General features: G+C 46.2%; 1 protein-coding gene across 6 annotated transcripts in view; it reads left to right on the top strand.

Moving 5' to 3' along the window:
- The window catches only part of NUDT9 (nudix hydrolase 9), a 255,056-nt gene that overhangs the window by 89,993 nt on the left and 146,136 nt on the right, over positions 1 to 18,927 (top strand). For 2 of the 6 annotated variants that reach the window (XM_069652045.1, XM_069652047.1), the window contains exon 2: positions 552 to 706. The exons of 3 other annotated variants lie outside the window; for them this stretch is intronic. In XM_069652045.1, the coding sequence (XP_069508146.1) occupies positions 552 to 706 (155 nt within the window). The remainder of the gene's footprint in view (positions 1 to 551; positions 707 to 18,927) is intronic. One more of the 6 variants, XM_069652046.1, reaches the window with a different exon arrangement.

Genomic DNA, 18,927 nt, shown 5'->3' with positions numbered 1-18,927 from the left:
TTTCACTGGCAAGAAGAATGACAGATATCTTGCCAGGGACATTTCCACTGATTTATTCACCTTCAGGACGACCGAATGGTCAAAACACGTGTCTGGTGTGAAAAGATTAAAACACCATTCGCACAATTGGATGGCTGTTTTGTTTTCTAACATGGGACTTAAGCCTACTCTCAGGCATAGAAAGCCAGTACTTTGAGTCTTTTACGCTGTATTACTGCACAACCAATACCATTTTGTTAGCATATGCAAATTAGTCTTGGTCCACCCACCAGTGGCAGCAGTACATAAGGAGCTTTGAGGTCATATCCCCTCTTTATGGGAACACAATCAACCCCAAATATATTTCCTCTTGATCTCCGGATTGCTTAAACTTCACACTTGATGTGGGGTAAATTAAGCTCTCTGTACTGAGGAAACTATTCAAACCTGATGTGCACCAACTTGGGACCCCTCTTTAGGTGTCCTCTGTGTCTGGCATCATGTTTACCGGAATGTGCAATGTCTAGATAACCTGCTCTTCTAGTGTGTGATTTTGGGGTCTTTATCCCCAGGATACCCAGACGTCCAGATGCAGTCGGCACCCCCTGCCTGAAACTTCACAGCTGATGGCCGCTAGATCTGTTGTCACCCTGTCCCTCGCTATCAGCTTCTCCACCACAGCAATCACCCGCCAGGTCCTCCGTGATTTCAACTATCCAGCCTGCAGGTACTTGGCTCCTCCATGCCATGGATTTGATCTTTCATTTTGGCAAAGTGGATTGGGAGTGTCGTTTGTGAACTGTACTGTCACAGAAGTAACAAACTATACAATTGTTAAAGTAATTTATTGATGGTTATTGTTAGAGTATGTTCTGGGGGTTTTGGTGCACACACTGACAAGACGGATGATAGCTTCGTAGTGTGGGTTACGACCAGGCGGAGCATGAGCGGTTGAACAGGCAGTGCTTGGGCCACCAAGAGGATTGTTTTGAAGGCTTTCACATTTTTAGTGGTCTTCCAGCCTTCGGTGGGCAATCGAGAGGATGTTCAACAATGTAGCCACTTTACAAGGAATCTATGGTCAAAAGTAGGAATGTTGATTATGAACCTATAATTTTCAAATTGAAGAGGAAAGCTAATGCCCTCTTGATTTCTCACTGGTATTGCAGCTGTCATCTGTGAAGGCATCATGAAGCAAGACACAGACAATGTATTCAAAGTTCAAACATAAATCATTTATTAACTCAAATGTCAGGATGGTAGAAGGCCTAACTTGCCCTATGCTAAGATGGGATTTCCCTACCTGAACGAAACTAAGGAAAGCCTGAATCATAGAGTTCAACTTAAAAGTCTGTCTGTGTCCAAAACCTATGCTTGCCCTGACAACTAAAGCTAACCAACGTGTAGGGATGTCAATAATCAAAGGAATGTTGATCAACAAAATGTTCTGAGCTTCCTCCAGCTCTTAGCTTTTCTTTTCAGCTCCCCTTCCCTAAATGCAAGAAAGTTCCATAAAAATCTCACAATTACCTTTCCCAGGTTCAGGCAGTATAGTTTCACACAATTCTCAGGGTTTTCTTCCCCAAGTCCAATATAGCAGAGTTGAAAAGAAAAAGGTCTGAAGGCTCCGTCCTCAAGACAGCATTTTCAGTTCATCACGTCTCAGGATGCCCTTCCCCAACACTTCAATGTATCGACTGATATTTGTTTTAGTCTTTTGAAAAAGATTCAATACCACTCTTGGCTTGTTTCACAATGTCTTTTAGTTTTCACCATTTCGGGCTCTCTGGTCTAGGCTCAGTTTTCAGACCGCACGGTCCACCCATCACAGGCCGCGCAACCAGGATCCTTAGGCTCCTCAGCCCACACAGTTTCTTCTGTACTTGCTCCTGTGTTCAATTTCACATTCACTTAACTCCTCTTTGTTGGCCCATTGGCTTTATGTGCAGGCTCACACTCCTATGGCTTCTCCTAATTAGCCCCTTGTCTTTGCCACCACGTGTCAGACACCTCTTGCCAGTCTTTGGCCTTGCCGCACTGCATTTGTTCATAAAGTTCACTTCCAGGTGATCTAATTCATGCCCTACCTTTGTATGGCACTCTTACGCACTTGCACTCTTTTCCTTAAGTTGCTTTGACATGGGCAATTTCCCTTTGGCTGTTACCTGCCATTTGCTTTGCCCATAAAATTGTGTTCAATTTAGTATTCAACATGCTTAAATTCAAGTTTTCCTTCAGTTCGATATTCAACATGTATAATTTTACTTTGTTTCGAGTTTTAATTCCGTTTGGTATTTAACATGCATTATGCAGCTTGCTTCCTTTGGTTTGGTGTCCGAGATACATAATTCAAGTTAGTTTCAAGTTTTAGTTTCTTATTACTTATCCGCAGCCTGCCAGGAGCGCCCCGGTTTTGTGTGGCTCCCCCAACACTCACTGGTTAACTCATCGTCTTCTCCGGTGGTTGCTGCTGCTTTCTCTTGCTTCTCCAGTCAACGGATCAGCTTCTGCAAGCCCCGCTCACACACGAGCTGCAGCTCTGCTTACGCCGGCAACTCTGTTGTCTCTGCAGGGAAGCGGACGGCATCCCCTCCTCTGCCCTTCTCTTCCAAAGCTCCGGCTGCTCATATTAACATATGGAAGCTCCCACACCTGTGATAGCCGTATGGCTTCTCTCGCCATGGGGTCCCCAGGTCCTGCGGAATCCCAGACGGTATCCTGGCTCCTTCTCAGTTCCCTACTAATTTCAGAAAAAGGATCCAGAGGATACAATTTTGAAGAAAGGGAATCAAAGAATTTAATTAGACCTGATCCGTTATTTTAAATATCAGAATTTTAATCATGATTTAATCATAGCACCCATAACAATTTTACATTGCAGGAAAAAGATTTAAGAACACTTAATTTTACATACAATTCATATCATTCATACACATGCGTCCATTAGCCATTCATACATACACAACAGTGACAAATGTAAGCTAAAACTTTATCATAAAAGAATCTTAACAATCAGTTACTTATTGTCTTTGTTAAAAAGAAAAGAAGTATATAATCAATATATAAGAGACCACAACAGATTGCACAAGTGGTCATGGGTTGGGATGGGCCACATCGATATCCAAACTCGACCTCATCTCTGGTTTCTCAACCGGTTTCGACGTATATAACTTTAATTTTGTTACGTCTTCATCAGGAGATAAGCAATTACACTCTGAAAAGACAGGGAGACATACATACATGAGACCCCGTCTAGGAGTAACCAAGTGGGGAGAACCCCCAATTGTCAAACAATTAAGATATTTACTAAAAATAATTTAAAACAAGAAAGATGACCTGCCCCCGCCCTTGTGCCGTAACTCCAAGGGAGGGCCTTTGCATGCCAAAAAAGTGCTACCATTATAATTGGTGCCCCATAGCGCAAGAGAGAGTTCCCACCATGGCTGCCTTCTTCTAGTAAGGGTCCCCTGCTGACCTCCTCCACACAGGCTTTCCTGTTTCTCCTTGTGCTGTTCCCCGGTTTCCCATTTATGCATTTACAACCACTTGACAGGTTGCAGGTGTGCATTCTTAATGGCACTTGCCTGACCATAATTAAAGGGACATGCCTGACCCTCACAGTCCTCTGGAGGCATCTTCATCGTCCCAGTACTAGAGTGAAAAAGGAAACATTTATTTTTAGTGTTCACTACTCTTAGTCGCCTCTTCCTCGTCTCAGTACTACTAGGTTACTAGTGTCACTACACACAAACAAGGGCGGTCCTGGGAGTGTCTCTCTCTCTCTACCAGCCTATATCCCGGGTTAAAGTCTCAACCTCTCACCATCCTTTCACAGAAGAGAAATGTCCACTACATATCAGTCTTTATCCTGCCCAAGGGCAGCCCAGCACTGAAATGCCAGGCAATTCTCTTCTGAACAAGAGTACCAACAGCATCCCACAGGTTTGTGCATACTAGTGCCATTACAACAACAAAACAAACCACACAGAATCTTGCACAGCAGCACATGTTTGCCAACCTTCGAAAATCACATTTATGCTCAGTGAACAGTGTTTCCAAACTGAAGCTGCCAACAGCACATCACAGCTCACTTGCTCTTTTCCCACTCAACACTACTAACGCCCCCCCCCCCTTTGCATTACAGATCCGCCCGAGCACCTGAGACCACACAAGTGGCATTGGTGCATGGTAAAAAAAACCTTTAACATTAACTCCTAGATGCTTCGTCATCGTTTCAGTACTGTCAGATAGAAAATGTGGAAACATGAGCAGAACTGGCTTACAATAACCTATAACGGTTGGGGGTGGGTTAGGTTGGTCTACAACGGAGAATGGGGAATACCAGTTCTCTTTCTTAACCCCTTTCTTCTTCCCCCTCTTTCTGGCATTTCTAGAGTAGTAGTATCTCTGGGTACTCCTCTGGTCAATGAAACAGGGATAGCAATACCCCATAACTGCCTCTGTGATAGAGGGTTCTCCCTGAAAAGGGAAATGTGGAATACTGTATCTCACCTGAGAACATCTCATCTCCAGTCACCAAGGACCCTCCACCTAGGGGATCCTTCCTCGCTTCTAGACCCCCAGAGTCCGAATCCAAGAGCAATGCCCTTTCCTTGGCCACATGACAGGAGGGCCAAAAGGGAGTAGATGTGAGGACGCCCTCAGGTTTCTCACACATCCAAGACAGAGAAACTCCTCCCTGTGTCTCACAAGTGGGCAATTCTACAAAAAGACTTCTTGGGTATTTAACGGTGTGCCATCTGAATGTGGTTTCACTGTAACATTCTTACCCACCACTATAGAACAGTCATTTATTAGCGATACATCTGTCTCCTTTTAAAATATGCTACTTGTAGTCATATTTCCTCAATGCCTGCCAGCACATGTTTCGAGGCTCTATATCAGGGTATTAATCTCATTGTTAGCAACATTTTGGTGAAAACTACAAGTTACATTTTAAACCAAGTTCATCATCAAAATAACCAAATGTACACACATGTTTGTTTGTTTATTCATTTGTATTGCGCGCCAGACCCGGAGGTATCAGGGCGCAGAGATTGCAAGGATATGCACAGCTTAGATTACAAAAAAGTTACAAATGGTGAATAAAAGTAATACAGGTACAGAAACAATTGTAAGTCAATAAATACTCTGAGGAAGCGTATATAGGTACAGTAAACATGTATAAGTCAATAAGTACACTGAAGGGCAGGTGAAAACCTGCAGGCTGTGAGTAGGCGCGGGCTGGTCGGTGTAGCAAGTAGGGCGAGCAGGCCTAGTGATCAGTAGACTTGAGCCAGTCGATGTAGTTACGTCTAAAGTTCAAGTATGATTGAAGAGTTGGGCCGCTTTGACAGGGAAACTGCAGCCACCAACCTTTGAGAGCTTAAATCTGGGGGTAGTGAGGCAGTTGGTGTTAGTGAGTCTCGTGGGTCTGGTAGAGGTTCTTCTGCAGAATCTGTCTGTAAGATATCTGAGGGCAGCGTTATTCAGGGCTTTGTGGGTGAGGGATGCAGTTTTATGCTGGATTTTGTTGTAGGTCGAAAGCCAGTTGTGTTGACACCTACTCTCAGATATGTGGGTTCTTCTGGCCACACCGAGGGCCGCTCTTAAGGCATTATTTTGGAGGATAATGGATTTATTGGCACCAATGTAAAGGGTGTTACAATAGTCTAGCCTAGAGAGGATGAGGGCTCTGGCCAGGATGATGCAGCTGTCATCAGAAAGAAAGGGTTTGCCGGTTCTGATAAGCTTACAAGTGTAGGCGGTGGCCGAGGCCATAGCGTTCACTTGTTTGGTAAAGGAGAGAGAGGAATCAAGGTAGAAGCCAAGTGTCTTAACCTCCTTGGCAACTTTGATGAGGTTACCATTGATTATGAATGATGAGTAGTCCTGGCCTAGCTTATTGATATTTTTCAAGGTGCCCAGGATGATGAGTTCCGTTTTATTATCATTCAGGCATAGACCGTGGGTCCCCATCCATGCCTGGATGATGAGGTATACCCTATTCACCAAGGCCAAATCCTTATCGTAATCCCCAGAAAGTGGGAGGAGAATCTGAGTATAATGTGCATAGTTAGTGTAGGTGATACCAAGATGGTCCAGATCGTCGAAAGGGGGCTTAGTGAATATGTTGTACAGTGTAGGGGAGACACAGGAGCCCTGGGGCACCCCACAGGTGATAGGGATGGGGTCCACTGCTGCTGAGGGAGAGAAGAACCTCATAGTCTGTCACTTAAGAAAGACTCAATCCAGTGTATGGCCTCTTTGGAGAAGTGGGTGGCTGAGTCTAGGTGGCTGCATAAGACCTTGTGGTCCACGAGGACAAATGCAGCGAGAGGTCAAGGTGGAGGAGCAGGGCTGTTTTCCCTTTGTCCCTTAACTCATCGACTTGGATCTTTCAGTCAATAAGGGCAGTCTCTGTTACGTGTTGGGGGCGGAAGCCTGATTGTCGAGCTCCTAGGAAGTGGTAAAGTTCCAAACATTTTTGTATTTGAAGGTAGGCAACCTTGTCAAGTATTTTTTAACAGAAAGGGTACTGTCGTAATGGGACGGTAGTTAGCTGGAATGAGTGGGTCCAGGGTTTGCTTTTTTAACAGTGGGAGCACCCATGATTGTTTGAGGTTGGTAGGGATGGGACCGGATGCGAATGAGGCGTTAATACGTTTGGAGATAAAAGGGGCAAGTTCTCTTGCTGCATCCTTTATAATCTGGGCTGGGCAAAGGTCACCCTGGCAATTGGATGGCCTAAGTGAGAGAATAACTTTTTAGAAGTTTTAGTGAAGTTGAAGCGGGCAGGAGATGTGTCCGACGTCGGTTCCTTAAGTGGGAGGTCGGGAGTCGTATTGTTAGGCGGTGATAGCAAGTTTAGGGCTGCTTTTTTTTTGCTATTTTATTTTGAAGGGTAGTTGGCCAGTGCCTGTTGGATGTCTGAGCACCAAGTTTTATCTTTAGTACAAATGTCGGGTGTAGGGTTAGGAGACTCTAGTTCCTTTAGGATTGTGAACAATTCCTTCATACTGGAATTGGCATGAGAGATACGTTCGTTATATGAATTGTGTTTAGCCAGGCAAATTTCCTTTTTGTATTGGGATGAGATTTCCGTCAGTTTGATTCTGTTAGCATGAAACCATTGGGAACGATTAGTAAAATCAAAACTAAAATAGCAAAATAATAGTTAATGTTCATATTTCCTCATGGTTTATTTTACCTAATCAGTTCCATCTTCTCAATACACAACCACTCCCTTTCCAAGTGACTTCTCCTAATCTACAAAGCTATGATTGTGGTCCTCTCTACCTGGTTGATTGTATCTCTCTCTACTTACCATTGTTTTCCCTCTGCTTATCCTATGAACTCAAATCTCACACTCCCATGCCCTATGCTTCCTCCTTTCCACAGTTTACTCGCCTCACGCCATAGGAGCCCACACACATTGTAATCAAAGCCAGCCTCACTGCGGATCTCTTTTAAGCTTAGCTTAAACTTCACTTGCCAATGGAGGGAGCTCAGCCAGCCCTCTCCCCATCCTCGCTACCTGAACCCACCACATGATCCTGTGCCTCGTAGTAATGTATATTTGTACAGTGCACCTCTTTATTTGGAAGCACTTGGTCCACTATATTATTGTTACCTTTGAAAGTCACTGGTTCCTTATATTGTTTTTGTTTTATTTTGTCTTGCACTTGGTATATGGCCCACTTGTTCACAGCCTTATAAAACGGGGCTCACTTCTTGTTCTGATCTTTGCGCTATTCTAAAGGTACCCTTCCGGTGAATGCTTCCACCATCTGTATATGTGTTATTGTAAATCCATTTTTATCGAAATGTACATTCCTGTTCTTCAAATAAATACAAATTCACGTGCAACTGTTATGTTCAATCATCCATTTTCTGAGTTCCCACTGTGTCCAGGTTCCCTTTGAATTAAACTCATGCGCTTCCTTATTCTATCCAATCCAGTTTTTTTGTATATGTGAATCTTAATGTGCACTTTAAACTGCACTGCACTCTGATACTTATTAATTCACTTGTTGAGTGGACTTCCAAATACATGTATTTTTTATAACAATTTTATTGATTTATTAACCGTAATATAACCACAGATTCTTATTCACATTAGGATGACGATATGCAACTGATTGTGTCTGCGTTTTCCCTTCCCCCCACCTCCCCAGCCTATTCCACCAGAATTGGTCTACCCTTATACATCGAACTGTACTACGCATGTTTATTATCAATAAATCTGCCAATTGTAACGGGGCAATTGTTGCCTTTTGAGACTCTGTATGCCTGACAGCCATCAATTCCTGCTCTATGTTTCCATGATTCTAAGTGTAAATTTTGTTCTTCCAGGCCCCGACGGGCCACCTCTTGCCACACTGTGGTTTAAGCTAGCCTCCATTTTTGGAGGTCTCTCCACCAGTGGTGTAGCTCCGGACCTCTGCATGCTTTCCAACCCATTCCTATCCTACATTTCACCAGGATGTATGCCAGGTCCTTCAACTTACTAACATGTCTTGCCTGTTTCGGGTGCACAAAAATGCCAGCCATACAGGCTGTGGGCGATCCTACGTCTAACGTTATGCCTGATTTGGCTAAGGCTTGGGCTATCTCTTCCCAATATTGTTGGATCTTACTACAAGCCCAGAACATGTGTACCAGGTCCGCATTGATCAAACCGCATTTTGGGCAGGTCTGTCCCATTGCAATGCTAAATTTAGCTATTTTCTTCGGATTTAGAGATGCCCTATGTGTTATGTACAACTGAATCAGCTGGAACTTGGCATTCCTAGATAACTTTTTGTGATAAGCTAGTGCTCTACCCCATACTGCATCTGTCAATTGCTCCTGTAAATCTGCCTCCCAGCTATGCCTAGTCTGCTCAAGCGTATCCCCTCGCTTTGACATCAATAACTCCTATATTCTTGACCCCTCATGCCCACCTTCCGAAATATCATAAAGTGTTTCCATCCTATCATCTTCTTGTGGCACCCCGTCTATACCCGTCCATTTCTGCTTTAATTTGGTGTGGAGTGAAGCGTATATAATATGTTGTCCTAGGTGTATGCCTGTTTCTGCAGCAAGAGCGCTGAAGTCCATCAATCTACCTTCTCGTAGTACGTCTTCCACCGTTGCCACCCCTATGGGATCCCAATACTTGCTTACTCTTAATCTAATTTGTGGATCCTCCGCTTTTAGTGTCACCAGTGGGATCTGGGGGGAGTAAGGTGATTCTATCTCCAGAAAGCAACAAGCCCTGTGCCACATCGTCTTACCTAGCATCAACAGCAGCTGGGTTTTCAGGACTCTGTGCCTCGGTCCATATCGCCTCCCTCAAGAAGAATGGAGTGCATGCTGGCTGCAGCAACCGGGTGTCTGAGGTCTGCTTGTCCGACAGCCAATTTGTGACAAACTGTAGCTGGCACACCACAAAATATGCCTCAAAATCGGGCACTTGTATGTCTCCTTGATCGTACAGCCTTTTCAATTTTGCCAGTGCCATCCAACATCTTCAGTTATGCCACAGGAAGCTGCGGCATATCATGTCGAGTCTCTTAAAAAAGCCTTTCTGTATGTTATATGGAACATTAGTGTAGAAGTTCAGGAGCCTCGGGAGAACCACCATCTTTAGCAATGCTGTCCTCCCCATCACTGAGAGCGGCAATCTGGCCCAGAAAGTCATGGACTTCTCGAAGTGTTCTGTCTTAGGGTAATGGAAGATGTCCACCCCCCAGGTACCTAAATGAATTAACTTCCCACTTAATCGGTAGCGCTGGCAATGTGTTCAGGGGTTTCCCTCCATATCCCGCTAAGGGGAACAATCACGATTTCTGTGCGTTAATCGTAATACCCAATAGTTCTGCATAGCGTTCGAGTACATCTAGAATATATTGTAGGTTGGTTTCTGGGTGCTGTAGGTATAGCAGCATATCGTCGGCATATAGGGAAATCAAATTATCCATGCCCCGTACTGCTATGCCTGCCTCCTTGTATTCCTTCCTGAGATACACAGCCAATGGCTTCAAAGCCAGTAAGAATAACATGGGAGACCATGGGCAGCCCTGCCTCGTGCCTTTTTCTAGCAGCCATTGATCTGAAATTTGGGTGCCTGTCTTGACCCTTGCCATTGGCCTGCTGTATAGGAGCTGTACCCATTTTATGTATGTGGGCCCCATGCCGAACTCTTCAGAACCACCCGCAGCCATGGCCATCTCACCGAGTCAAATGCTTTGACCGCGTCCAGCGAGGCCACAGCAAAAAGGTGCAAACTGTTCTGGTATGGTCAATAATATGGTATAACCGCCCCAAGTTGCATGTAATATTGCTGTCTGGGACATACCTGGATTGGTCCGGGTGTATAAGCTTAGATATTGCTGGCTTAAGCCAGCAATATCTAAGCTTATACACAGGAGCGCTGTCAGTATTTTCCCGTCCTGGTTAAGCAGCGACAGGGGTCTGTAAGATCCACAGTCAGTGTCTGGCTTGTTTGGCTTCAATAGTGGGACAATAACTGATTCTCGTAACAACATTGGTAGCATGCCTGTCTCTAGCGCCTCGTTTAGCATCGCTGCCATCGGGGGGGGTACCACATCCGCCACAAACTCTTTGTACAATTCACTAGGCAAACCATCTGCCCCCGGGGCCTTCCCAGTCGGCAAACCTCTAATGGTAAGACTCTAGCTCTTCTAGAGTTATGGGGGCCTCTAGCTTACCTGCTGCCTCTCCATCCAGCCTGGGGAGATCTATTTGTGCAAGGGCTTCCTCTATGTCTGCCGTTGGCGTGTGTTATGTCTCTGTGTATACCACCTTGTAATGCTCTTGGAAGCACTTGTTTATGCCTTCTTGTGTTTTATGCCTTCTTGCGTTCTACATACCTCCCCATTTTTCCCTGCTATCTCACATATTATGTCCTGTTTAACCTCGCTTTTGTACAGCCAGGCCAGCAGGCGCCCCCCGTGTCCCTTTCAGCGTGTTGCCTTCTACGTATTTCTTGTAGCTCAGCTTGCCCAATCTTTCACAGTGCCCTACACATTCCTGTTGCAGACGGGTAACTTCTTGGACATTATGCTCAGACTTGTCGCCTGCGCAATCTATATGTTCTAATTTGATTTCCACCTCGTCGTAAATCCCTTTTTATTCTGGCTTGCAGTCCCTCTGCTTTGGCTATTGCCATCCCCCTAATCACTACCTTGAAGGCTTCCCATAATGTGCAAGTTGATTTGACACTCTGTGTATATGAAATAATCTGTCACTCCTTCTCCTAGGTGTTCCCGGAACATCGGATCTCTTAGGGATTCGCTCCTAAGCTTCCAGGTCGGGATACATGCTCTAGGGTGAGAATTCTGCCATGTGACCACTAGGGGAGCATAGTCTGATAGCACCTCTGCTTTATATTCAGCCATTTTGAATTTGCCTAGAGTCTCGGCATCTGGAAAGATATAATCCAGTCTAGTATATAGATAATTGGGGGCTGTATAATGTGAATAACCCCGGGCTTGCAGGTGCAGGGCCCTCCATATGTCAGTTAAATTGAATTCCCGCAGCAGCGTGCTCAAGGCTTTAGCTGAAGGACCCAGGTGCACTGATTAGACATCTGATCGATCAAGCTCCCGGGTTCAGCGAACAATTGAAGTCCCCATACTAATGTAACATCTCTATATGTGCCTATTTGTGGATATAACTAACGGAAGTAGGCTGCTGTATCGTGGTTTTGTGCATAAATGTTGATAATGCAGAGTCCTCCATTTTCCATCAGTCCCTGCACTATAATCATCCTTCCTCCCTCGTCTGTAAAGGACTTAAGAACTTTGAATGGTACTGCCGGCGCCACCCATATCAGGACCTCTCTCGCATAAGTAGAATATGATGAGCCCAGAGTTGTGCCACTCCACTTCCGAGCCACAGCAGTTAGTTTGTCTCTTGTGAGGTGTTTCTCTTGAAGGAGTGCTATGTCTATTTTTTGGCGCTGCAGGTACGCCATCATTCTATTTTGTTTAATATAACTGTTTAGCCCCCTAACGTTCCACAAGGCTATTCTAAGTTCCCCGTCATATGTTGTCTTCCCTGCATGTCTCGACAGTCAGATGCTCTCATTATACATTTCTTGTGTAGATCTATAGGCTAACTCTCATGCCCCAAACTATTGCCCAGCTCAATACCTTGTGCTTAGGCATCCCTGCTTCTCACCCCCACCCCAGTTGCTTGTACTGGTGTCTGGGGTACAGCAGGCAGATACTCAACTGTTAGTATCCAAAACAAATCCACTCTTAGGTAAAGAACACTTCCCTGCGGTGCATTCCTGGATGGAAACTACTCTGCTGGCTCCTGCAATCTGCAAACCTATTAGTGCCTGAGTTTCTTTTCCCCAAACAAAGTCGCTTCCCACTGCTAGCAGTCGACTGAGTCCGGCAATTTTCTCACTGTTCAACTGTAGGTTTTCAGCACATGTCTCGCTCTTCCATCGTCTGATTGACCATTTCATTTGGCATGTTTTCCGTGTCCAACCATTTGTGTGCATCCTCAGGGCTATCGAAGAAGATGACTCTCCCTTTACTTATTTTTTTCAGCCATGCCGGGTACAGCAATATGTACTTGAGGTTTGCTACACACAGCCTCCTTTTAACTGCTGTGAAGTGCATCCTTTGTTGTTACACCTGCAAGGTGTAATCCGGTGTTCAATTATCTTCTCTCTGTCTTTGTAGTTTTATATCCAGGCTTTATTGTGCTGTGGCGGGGTTCCCAGTGGTGATCTCCTCATCAGGGCCCTGTGTGCTCTTTCTACTGTGAAGCCCTTGGTGGGGGTGCCTGGGCCAATTTCTTGTAACAGCATTTTCTCTATGAAGTCGGTGGGGTTCCCGCCCTTATCCCCATCCGGGAGTCCGATAATTCTGACGTTATTGCGTCTGGCCCTTCCTTCTGCGTCTTCCACTCTGCCCTTGAGATTCTTCACTTATTGCTGCAGTATCATTACGTCTCTTGAAGTGTCTCTAAGGCTAGCAGTATTCAATGGGACTTCCTTTTCCAGAGCTCCAGTGTGCTCTGCGAGTGACCGAACATCTTGCCTCAGAAGGTTCACATCCAGATTGATAGCATCCATCTTGGATTCTAATGCCATCTTCAAGGCTGCTATGGCATCCAGGACTTGCTGATCCCCTTTTGTTTGAGTCTGCTCTCCTCGTGAAGGTAGGGGTCACTGTTGTGACGTTTTCTGTTGAATTTGTGGATTTAGTGAAAATGTCTAATTTGGGTTGTTTCGATTTGTCCTTTTGCGACTTAGACACCATAGTTGGTTAACCCAGCGCGTTCCGTCTACCTTAGGTTCTGCACTTGACGTTGGTTGTTTCACTAATTGCCCAATGTTATGGGATGGAGACTGCCTTTTTGTATTCCGGTGCTGCAATGTTGTCTTTGCTGCTGGTCACTGTGTGCTTCGCTAATGGGCGACACCCACTATCTTGCTTGATGTCCGGTTTGGAGGGGTGGCTTATCTCTCCACTGTGTGTTACCCACAGAACACTGTGGAGCAATGGGAGACCAGATCCCCAGGTCTTCCAGCCAAACCGTCCCTGAAATTCACAACGAGAAGGCGACACCAGAGAAAGCGAGGGAGAGCCTTCTGATCAAGTGAGGGCGCAGGGTGACCTCCTAACATGCATGAGGAGAGTGTAACAGGTGTGAGGCCCCAGGTTTGGGGCATGTGCCCGCCTGCCTCAGACATTCAAAACCGAACACAGAAGCTTTGAGGTAATCAACACTGCAGCCCCCTCAGTCACAGATCACCCCCACAACCACCAGCAGAACCCGGTCAACACCAGGCGACTTCAGGTGCCTTGAAACCCACTTCAAGAAACCTCCTTTGACGGCGACATCTGGACACCCCAAGCAGCCCCTCAAAGTACACTCTCAAACGCAAAGAACAGAGAAGAACTCCTAAAGACCGAAACGCGACAGAGTAGCTGTAGGTGGAAATATCTGTTTTATGCAGCCCAGGAACAGGCAGCAGACTTCGCATACCCTGGCAGGAAAGATAGTGGTGACCTCAACAAAGAGAAAGCAATGGCAGCAGGAAGTCCGTACACAAGATTAACATCAGAATGGACAAAATGGAAGAGATGCTCCAGGAGGTAGAACATAACCAGTCCTCCCTTGATAACTTAGAAACGCAAATGGCATTCCGGCTGGGTGAAATAGAACGACGGGAAGCAGATATGATCCTAAAGATGGATGACTTTGAGAATTGAGAAACGAGGAACCTCTGGTTTTTCGTTATTCCAGAGAAAGAGGGGGAGATGGAAGGAGACCTCAAGACGGTGATTCACCAGATCGTAAAACACCTCTTCGATGATGACTCGATTGATGTTACAAAGATGGAAAGGCTCCACAGAGCTTGAGGACCGGTTGGAGGCCCAAGATCAGTCTTGGTGCGCTTTTCACAATTCCCTCGACAGGCTCAAGATCCTTGACAAGGCCAAAGCAAAAGGATTGGTAATGATGGGCACGGCACGCATCTCCATATTCTAAGATTTGTCATCCCTCACCCTCGCTAAGAGATGACTGTGCTTGCCCTTAACCAAATGGCTAAGTGAAAAGGGAGTGCGCTACAGATGGGGTTTCCCTTTTTCAATAGCATTCGCACTAGACGGCAGAAGCACAGGCTCGTAACAGAATCTGAGATCAACAATACCATACGGGAACTACTCGGAGGAGAAGAACCTACCCCAGGAAACAAGATGGAAACCGGAAGAGACACAGGATGGCGGACGAAGAGACCAAAGAGGAGAAAGAACCAAGCTCGAGAAAATTAATGCATCCTCACCCAACACATCTTGAAGTTACAGCAGAAATTGACATTGAGACGGTGTAGAGAGACACTCACATAGGTGAACTCACTAGGGAGTTATTGTGGTGAGTAAAGTACCGGCCTATGCGCCATAGATACTTACAACGTTAAGCATCCCCTCAAAGGGCCGATTAAGACTTAGTAAATTTGCCAAAGTTGACATTTTTTATAATTGTTGTAGTTGGGAGGTGTAGAGTGGATAGGGGAATACGGGGGCATTCGACAATGAGGTGCAAAGAGCAGGGATCAGGATTAAGGACCTCGCTGGTGGCTCAGACTCGCCTAGTGATGGTAACTGGGAAAGACTGGGCACCCTGAAGGGAGGGAAGTATGGGAGAGAGAGGGGTAGGAGGGTGGAGGGTGGGTTCGAGGGAGCGAAGGGGGGAATCTTGGGAAAACTTTGCAAGCAAAAAGGCTTGTGAAATGACCTGACCACAGCTAGGCAAATTGAACTCGAGGGATCTGGCTGGCACATGGGGGCAGGCGAAGATCATAAGCAGCACATATGGCGGAAGAAACAGGGGCTCACAGAGGCGGCAAACTCTGAGTATCCACATTAAACGTCAAGGGTGTAAACTCTCCGACAAGGAGGTCCCTAGTTGCCAAAGAGTTCAAAAGATAGGGAATTGATGTCCTATTTTTACGAGAAGGGCGATGAGCGTAGAATACCAAGTGGCCTTATAGATGGTTCATACTGGAGCTCAGGAATCCTTAAGAAGGCGGGCGTTGGCATCTTGCTACGGAAAGGGATACGCATGGAGGTCACAAAAACATGGGCAGGCTCTGAAGGGAGGGCGCTGCTGATATCGGGCCAAATTCAGAACACAAAGATCACCTTTGCAACAGTCTATGCTCTCAACTAAGTATATACAAGATGCTTATTTTTACAAAGGACCATAGAGAAAATAATCGTAGAGGCTCAGGGACACCTTATTCTCGGGGGAGACTTCAATGTATGGATGGACGTAGCCCTAGATAGACAAATTACAGGAGAAGTAAACCGCGAACCTCAGGTCCATGGGGACGCAGAGCTCAGCACGGCAATGGAGCTCTATGGTTTAAGGGACGGCTGGAGGTACCTACACACGCAAGAGAGGTTTCACCTTTTTCTCTGCCCCACACGGCACTCTCACGAGAATAGATTACCTATACATCTCAAGGGAACTGCTGGCGGTGCTAGGAGATTCTGGAATTCATCCGGTGTCGTCGTCGGACCACAACATGGTATCGGTAGATGTAAACTGGTAAGGTCTATGCCCCGAAATTCTAAATGGCGCTGTAACGATTCACTATGGAAAGACCCGATCTTCAGGGAGCTAATGGAAAATGAAATTAAACAATGTTTCATAACTAATGATAACTAATGATACGGGGGAGGTGAAGAAAGGACTGGTGTGGGATGCGGCCAAGGCCACATGGAGGGGCATCCTCATCGGGGGTTGGGGGAGCCTGCAAAAAAAGAGAGCAGACACTCGTAGAAAAAGGGCAAAGAGATAAAATAGAGGCGACTGAGAGGCTCGCACAATCCTCCTCCAGACAAAGACAGAAATATTTCATGGAGGCTAGAGGCTTAAGAGAGGAACTGAAATTACTAGAAGAAGGAAAGATAATCCGGAACTTGCAGTTCCTAAAGCAAACATTTTATGAGAAAGGGGACAAGGCTGATGCCCTCCTGGCGGCAAGGCTATGTAAACAATAAGCCGAATGGTGGGTCACCGAAATAGAGGGAACAGAGGGCAGTAAGACGGGCACAGCAGAGGAAATTCAGGAGGCATTTGCCTCCTTTTACGAAACCTGCTACAGCAGCAAAGGGATAGCACTCGTAGGGGCCGTTGACAAATACCTCGCAGAATCTCACCTCCCCTTCCTATCAGAAGCCGAGGCAGAGGTCCTCGAAGCTCCAATCACAGGAGAGGAAATAAACAAAGTGTTACGCTTACCTGGTATCCACGGGGGCGCCACACGAAACTGGATGGAGGTCTAAGTGCTATGCCAGACCCCTCTCTGCTTCATTATATGCCAGACGTTGGGTAGCGCCTTAGGTTTTTGTGTACTGAACTCTCCGTCCTGTGTCTCTGTACAGGGGCACGTGGTTGATGCAGCTGGTTGCTTCTCTGGTCCGTGTGCCCTTATGTCGGGTCCAGACCGGCTGTGACTCTGAATCTGCTTGCTGTCTTCCAGGTGAGTTATAATGTATTTTCCGTCTTTATTCTGTCTCTTTCTTTCCCTCCTTTTTCTCTGTCTTCTCGGCGTCTTGCACCACTGCGCTGTTGCCTAACAATGTCTCTTTTGTTTTCACAGGGATGGTTGCGATCTCGGAGTTGCCGCGCCAATGGCGAAGACCACGGTGAGTTATTGATGCGCGCAGCGCTGCGCTGTTTATTGGTGTTAATTGCTATCCTGTGTTCTCTTCTCTTCTTTGTACAGGTTCCGGTGATGTTCCGGAGTGATGAGCGATGAAAGCGTTGCTTGCCCAGGTAAGTGCTTTGTTAGTGCTGATCTTGTTCCTTCTCCCTTGCAGGTTGCGGTGAAACCCGGAGATGGGCGAGGTAAGCGAAGCGCAGGATGGATTCAAGGCCAGTTACTTCACAGGTAAGTGTTCTTGCTCGCTAATGCTGTTCTTGTTCTTCAAGGTTATTAATGAAATCCGGATCTAGGGCTTCAGGATTGGGCCACCGGAGAAGCAGATGAGCAGGAGCTGGACACGGTGAGCGTTACCCTGCAGGAGTGCAGAATAACGCAAAGCGCGTTCTGCTGCTTGGGTGTGGTTTAAACAGCCCAGATAAAGTAGTTCCAGGCCAAGTAGTTCCAGGCCCAGCCACACCCAAAACACTAGACCGCATGGCTTGGTTCTAAAGAACTGAGCTGTGTAATAGGCCTCCATGTTGGATTAAGGTCCAAAACTGGTATCGCTTTATTAATGATAATGAGCCTGGCGCCAAAGGTGCCAGGACTGACTCCATGTATGTTTCTGATGGAGTTTTAAGGCCCTTGGGGCCAGTGTGAAGGGCTTTAGCCCCACTGCTGCCAGGGGGCTGTTATACCGGAGGGGGTCAGGGGCATGGATCGTGACAGAAAGCCATTGGGTGCCTCAAGCTGGGGAAAGCACCTGGCGAAGATGTTTACACCCCAGGCTTCTTTAAATCATTCTCAGCTATCTTGATCCCCTTCCTAACATCACTAGTTAACAACATTATAGAGATGGGAAGGGCACCCGATTCATTAGCCCAAGCCCTTCTCACAGTGATACCCAAAGAGGGCAGGGGCCCCAGATGTTGTGGCTCTTACCGATCAATATCACCCCTCAACATCGATGCAAAACTATATGCCAGGGTCATTGCAGCTAGACTGGAGGGTCACCTTCCGAACTTGGAACACTCTGACCAAGGAGGCTTTGTAATGGGACGTAAGGGGGCGGACACCATGAGAAAAACACTCCACCTGATAAATGAAGCCCACGGGATGCAAGGGGATCCCACCCTTCTCTCGATAGACGCAGAAAAGGCGTTCGACAGGGTGGCACCGGACTTTTTAGATGGGGTCCCTTCAAGGTTAGGGTTGGGGCCGAGACTCCTCTTGTGGTATTAAATTGATTTACTCTTCTCCGAAGACATGGGTGGCGGTCAACGGGGGCTACTCTCGATGGTTCAACCTGGGGTGAGGGAGCAGGCAGGGGTGCCCGCTGTCCTTACTACTCTTTGTTCTCTCGTTGGAACCACTCGCCCAAAGATTAAGACAAGATGGGAGAGTAGAGGGAATTGTGGTGGGGGGAAAGACATACAAACTGGGGCTTTATGTGGATATCATGTTACTTCACATGGTAAACCCACTAACATCAATTCCAGCGGGGATTGAGATAATTGAAATGTATGGTCAGCTGGCAGGGCTTAAAATAAAAACTTCTATTAGTAGCCAGCGTGACGCACCAGTTGTTGGGAGGTTTTGTAGTTAGAGAAGTTTTTCTTTTTATCGCGATCAGCGGATGTGAAAAATTTGCTAAAACTTAGTTTTAACTGAGTAGAAGTTCAAATAAAAATAAAATAAAAAATAAACACTGGAAAGTCCTCTTCCCAATAGATAAAGGCAGAGACGAGGACGTGAGGCGG

This window comes from Ambystoma mexicanum, chromosome 3p (genome assembly GCF_040938575.1).
Source record: "Ambystoma mexicanum isolate Mex_15411 chromosome 3p, UKY_AmexF1_1, whole genome shotgun sequence".
Classification (NCBI taxonomy): domain Eukaryota; kingdom Metazoa; phylum Chordata; class Amphibia; order Caudata; family Ambystomatidae; genus Ambystoma; species Ambystoma mexicanum.
This window is presented reverse-complemented; position numbering and strand designations above follow the sequence as displayed.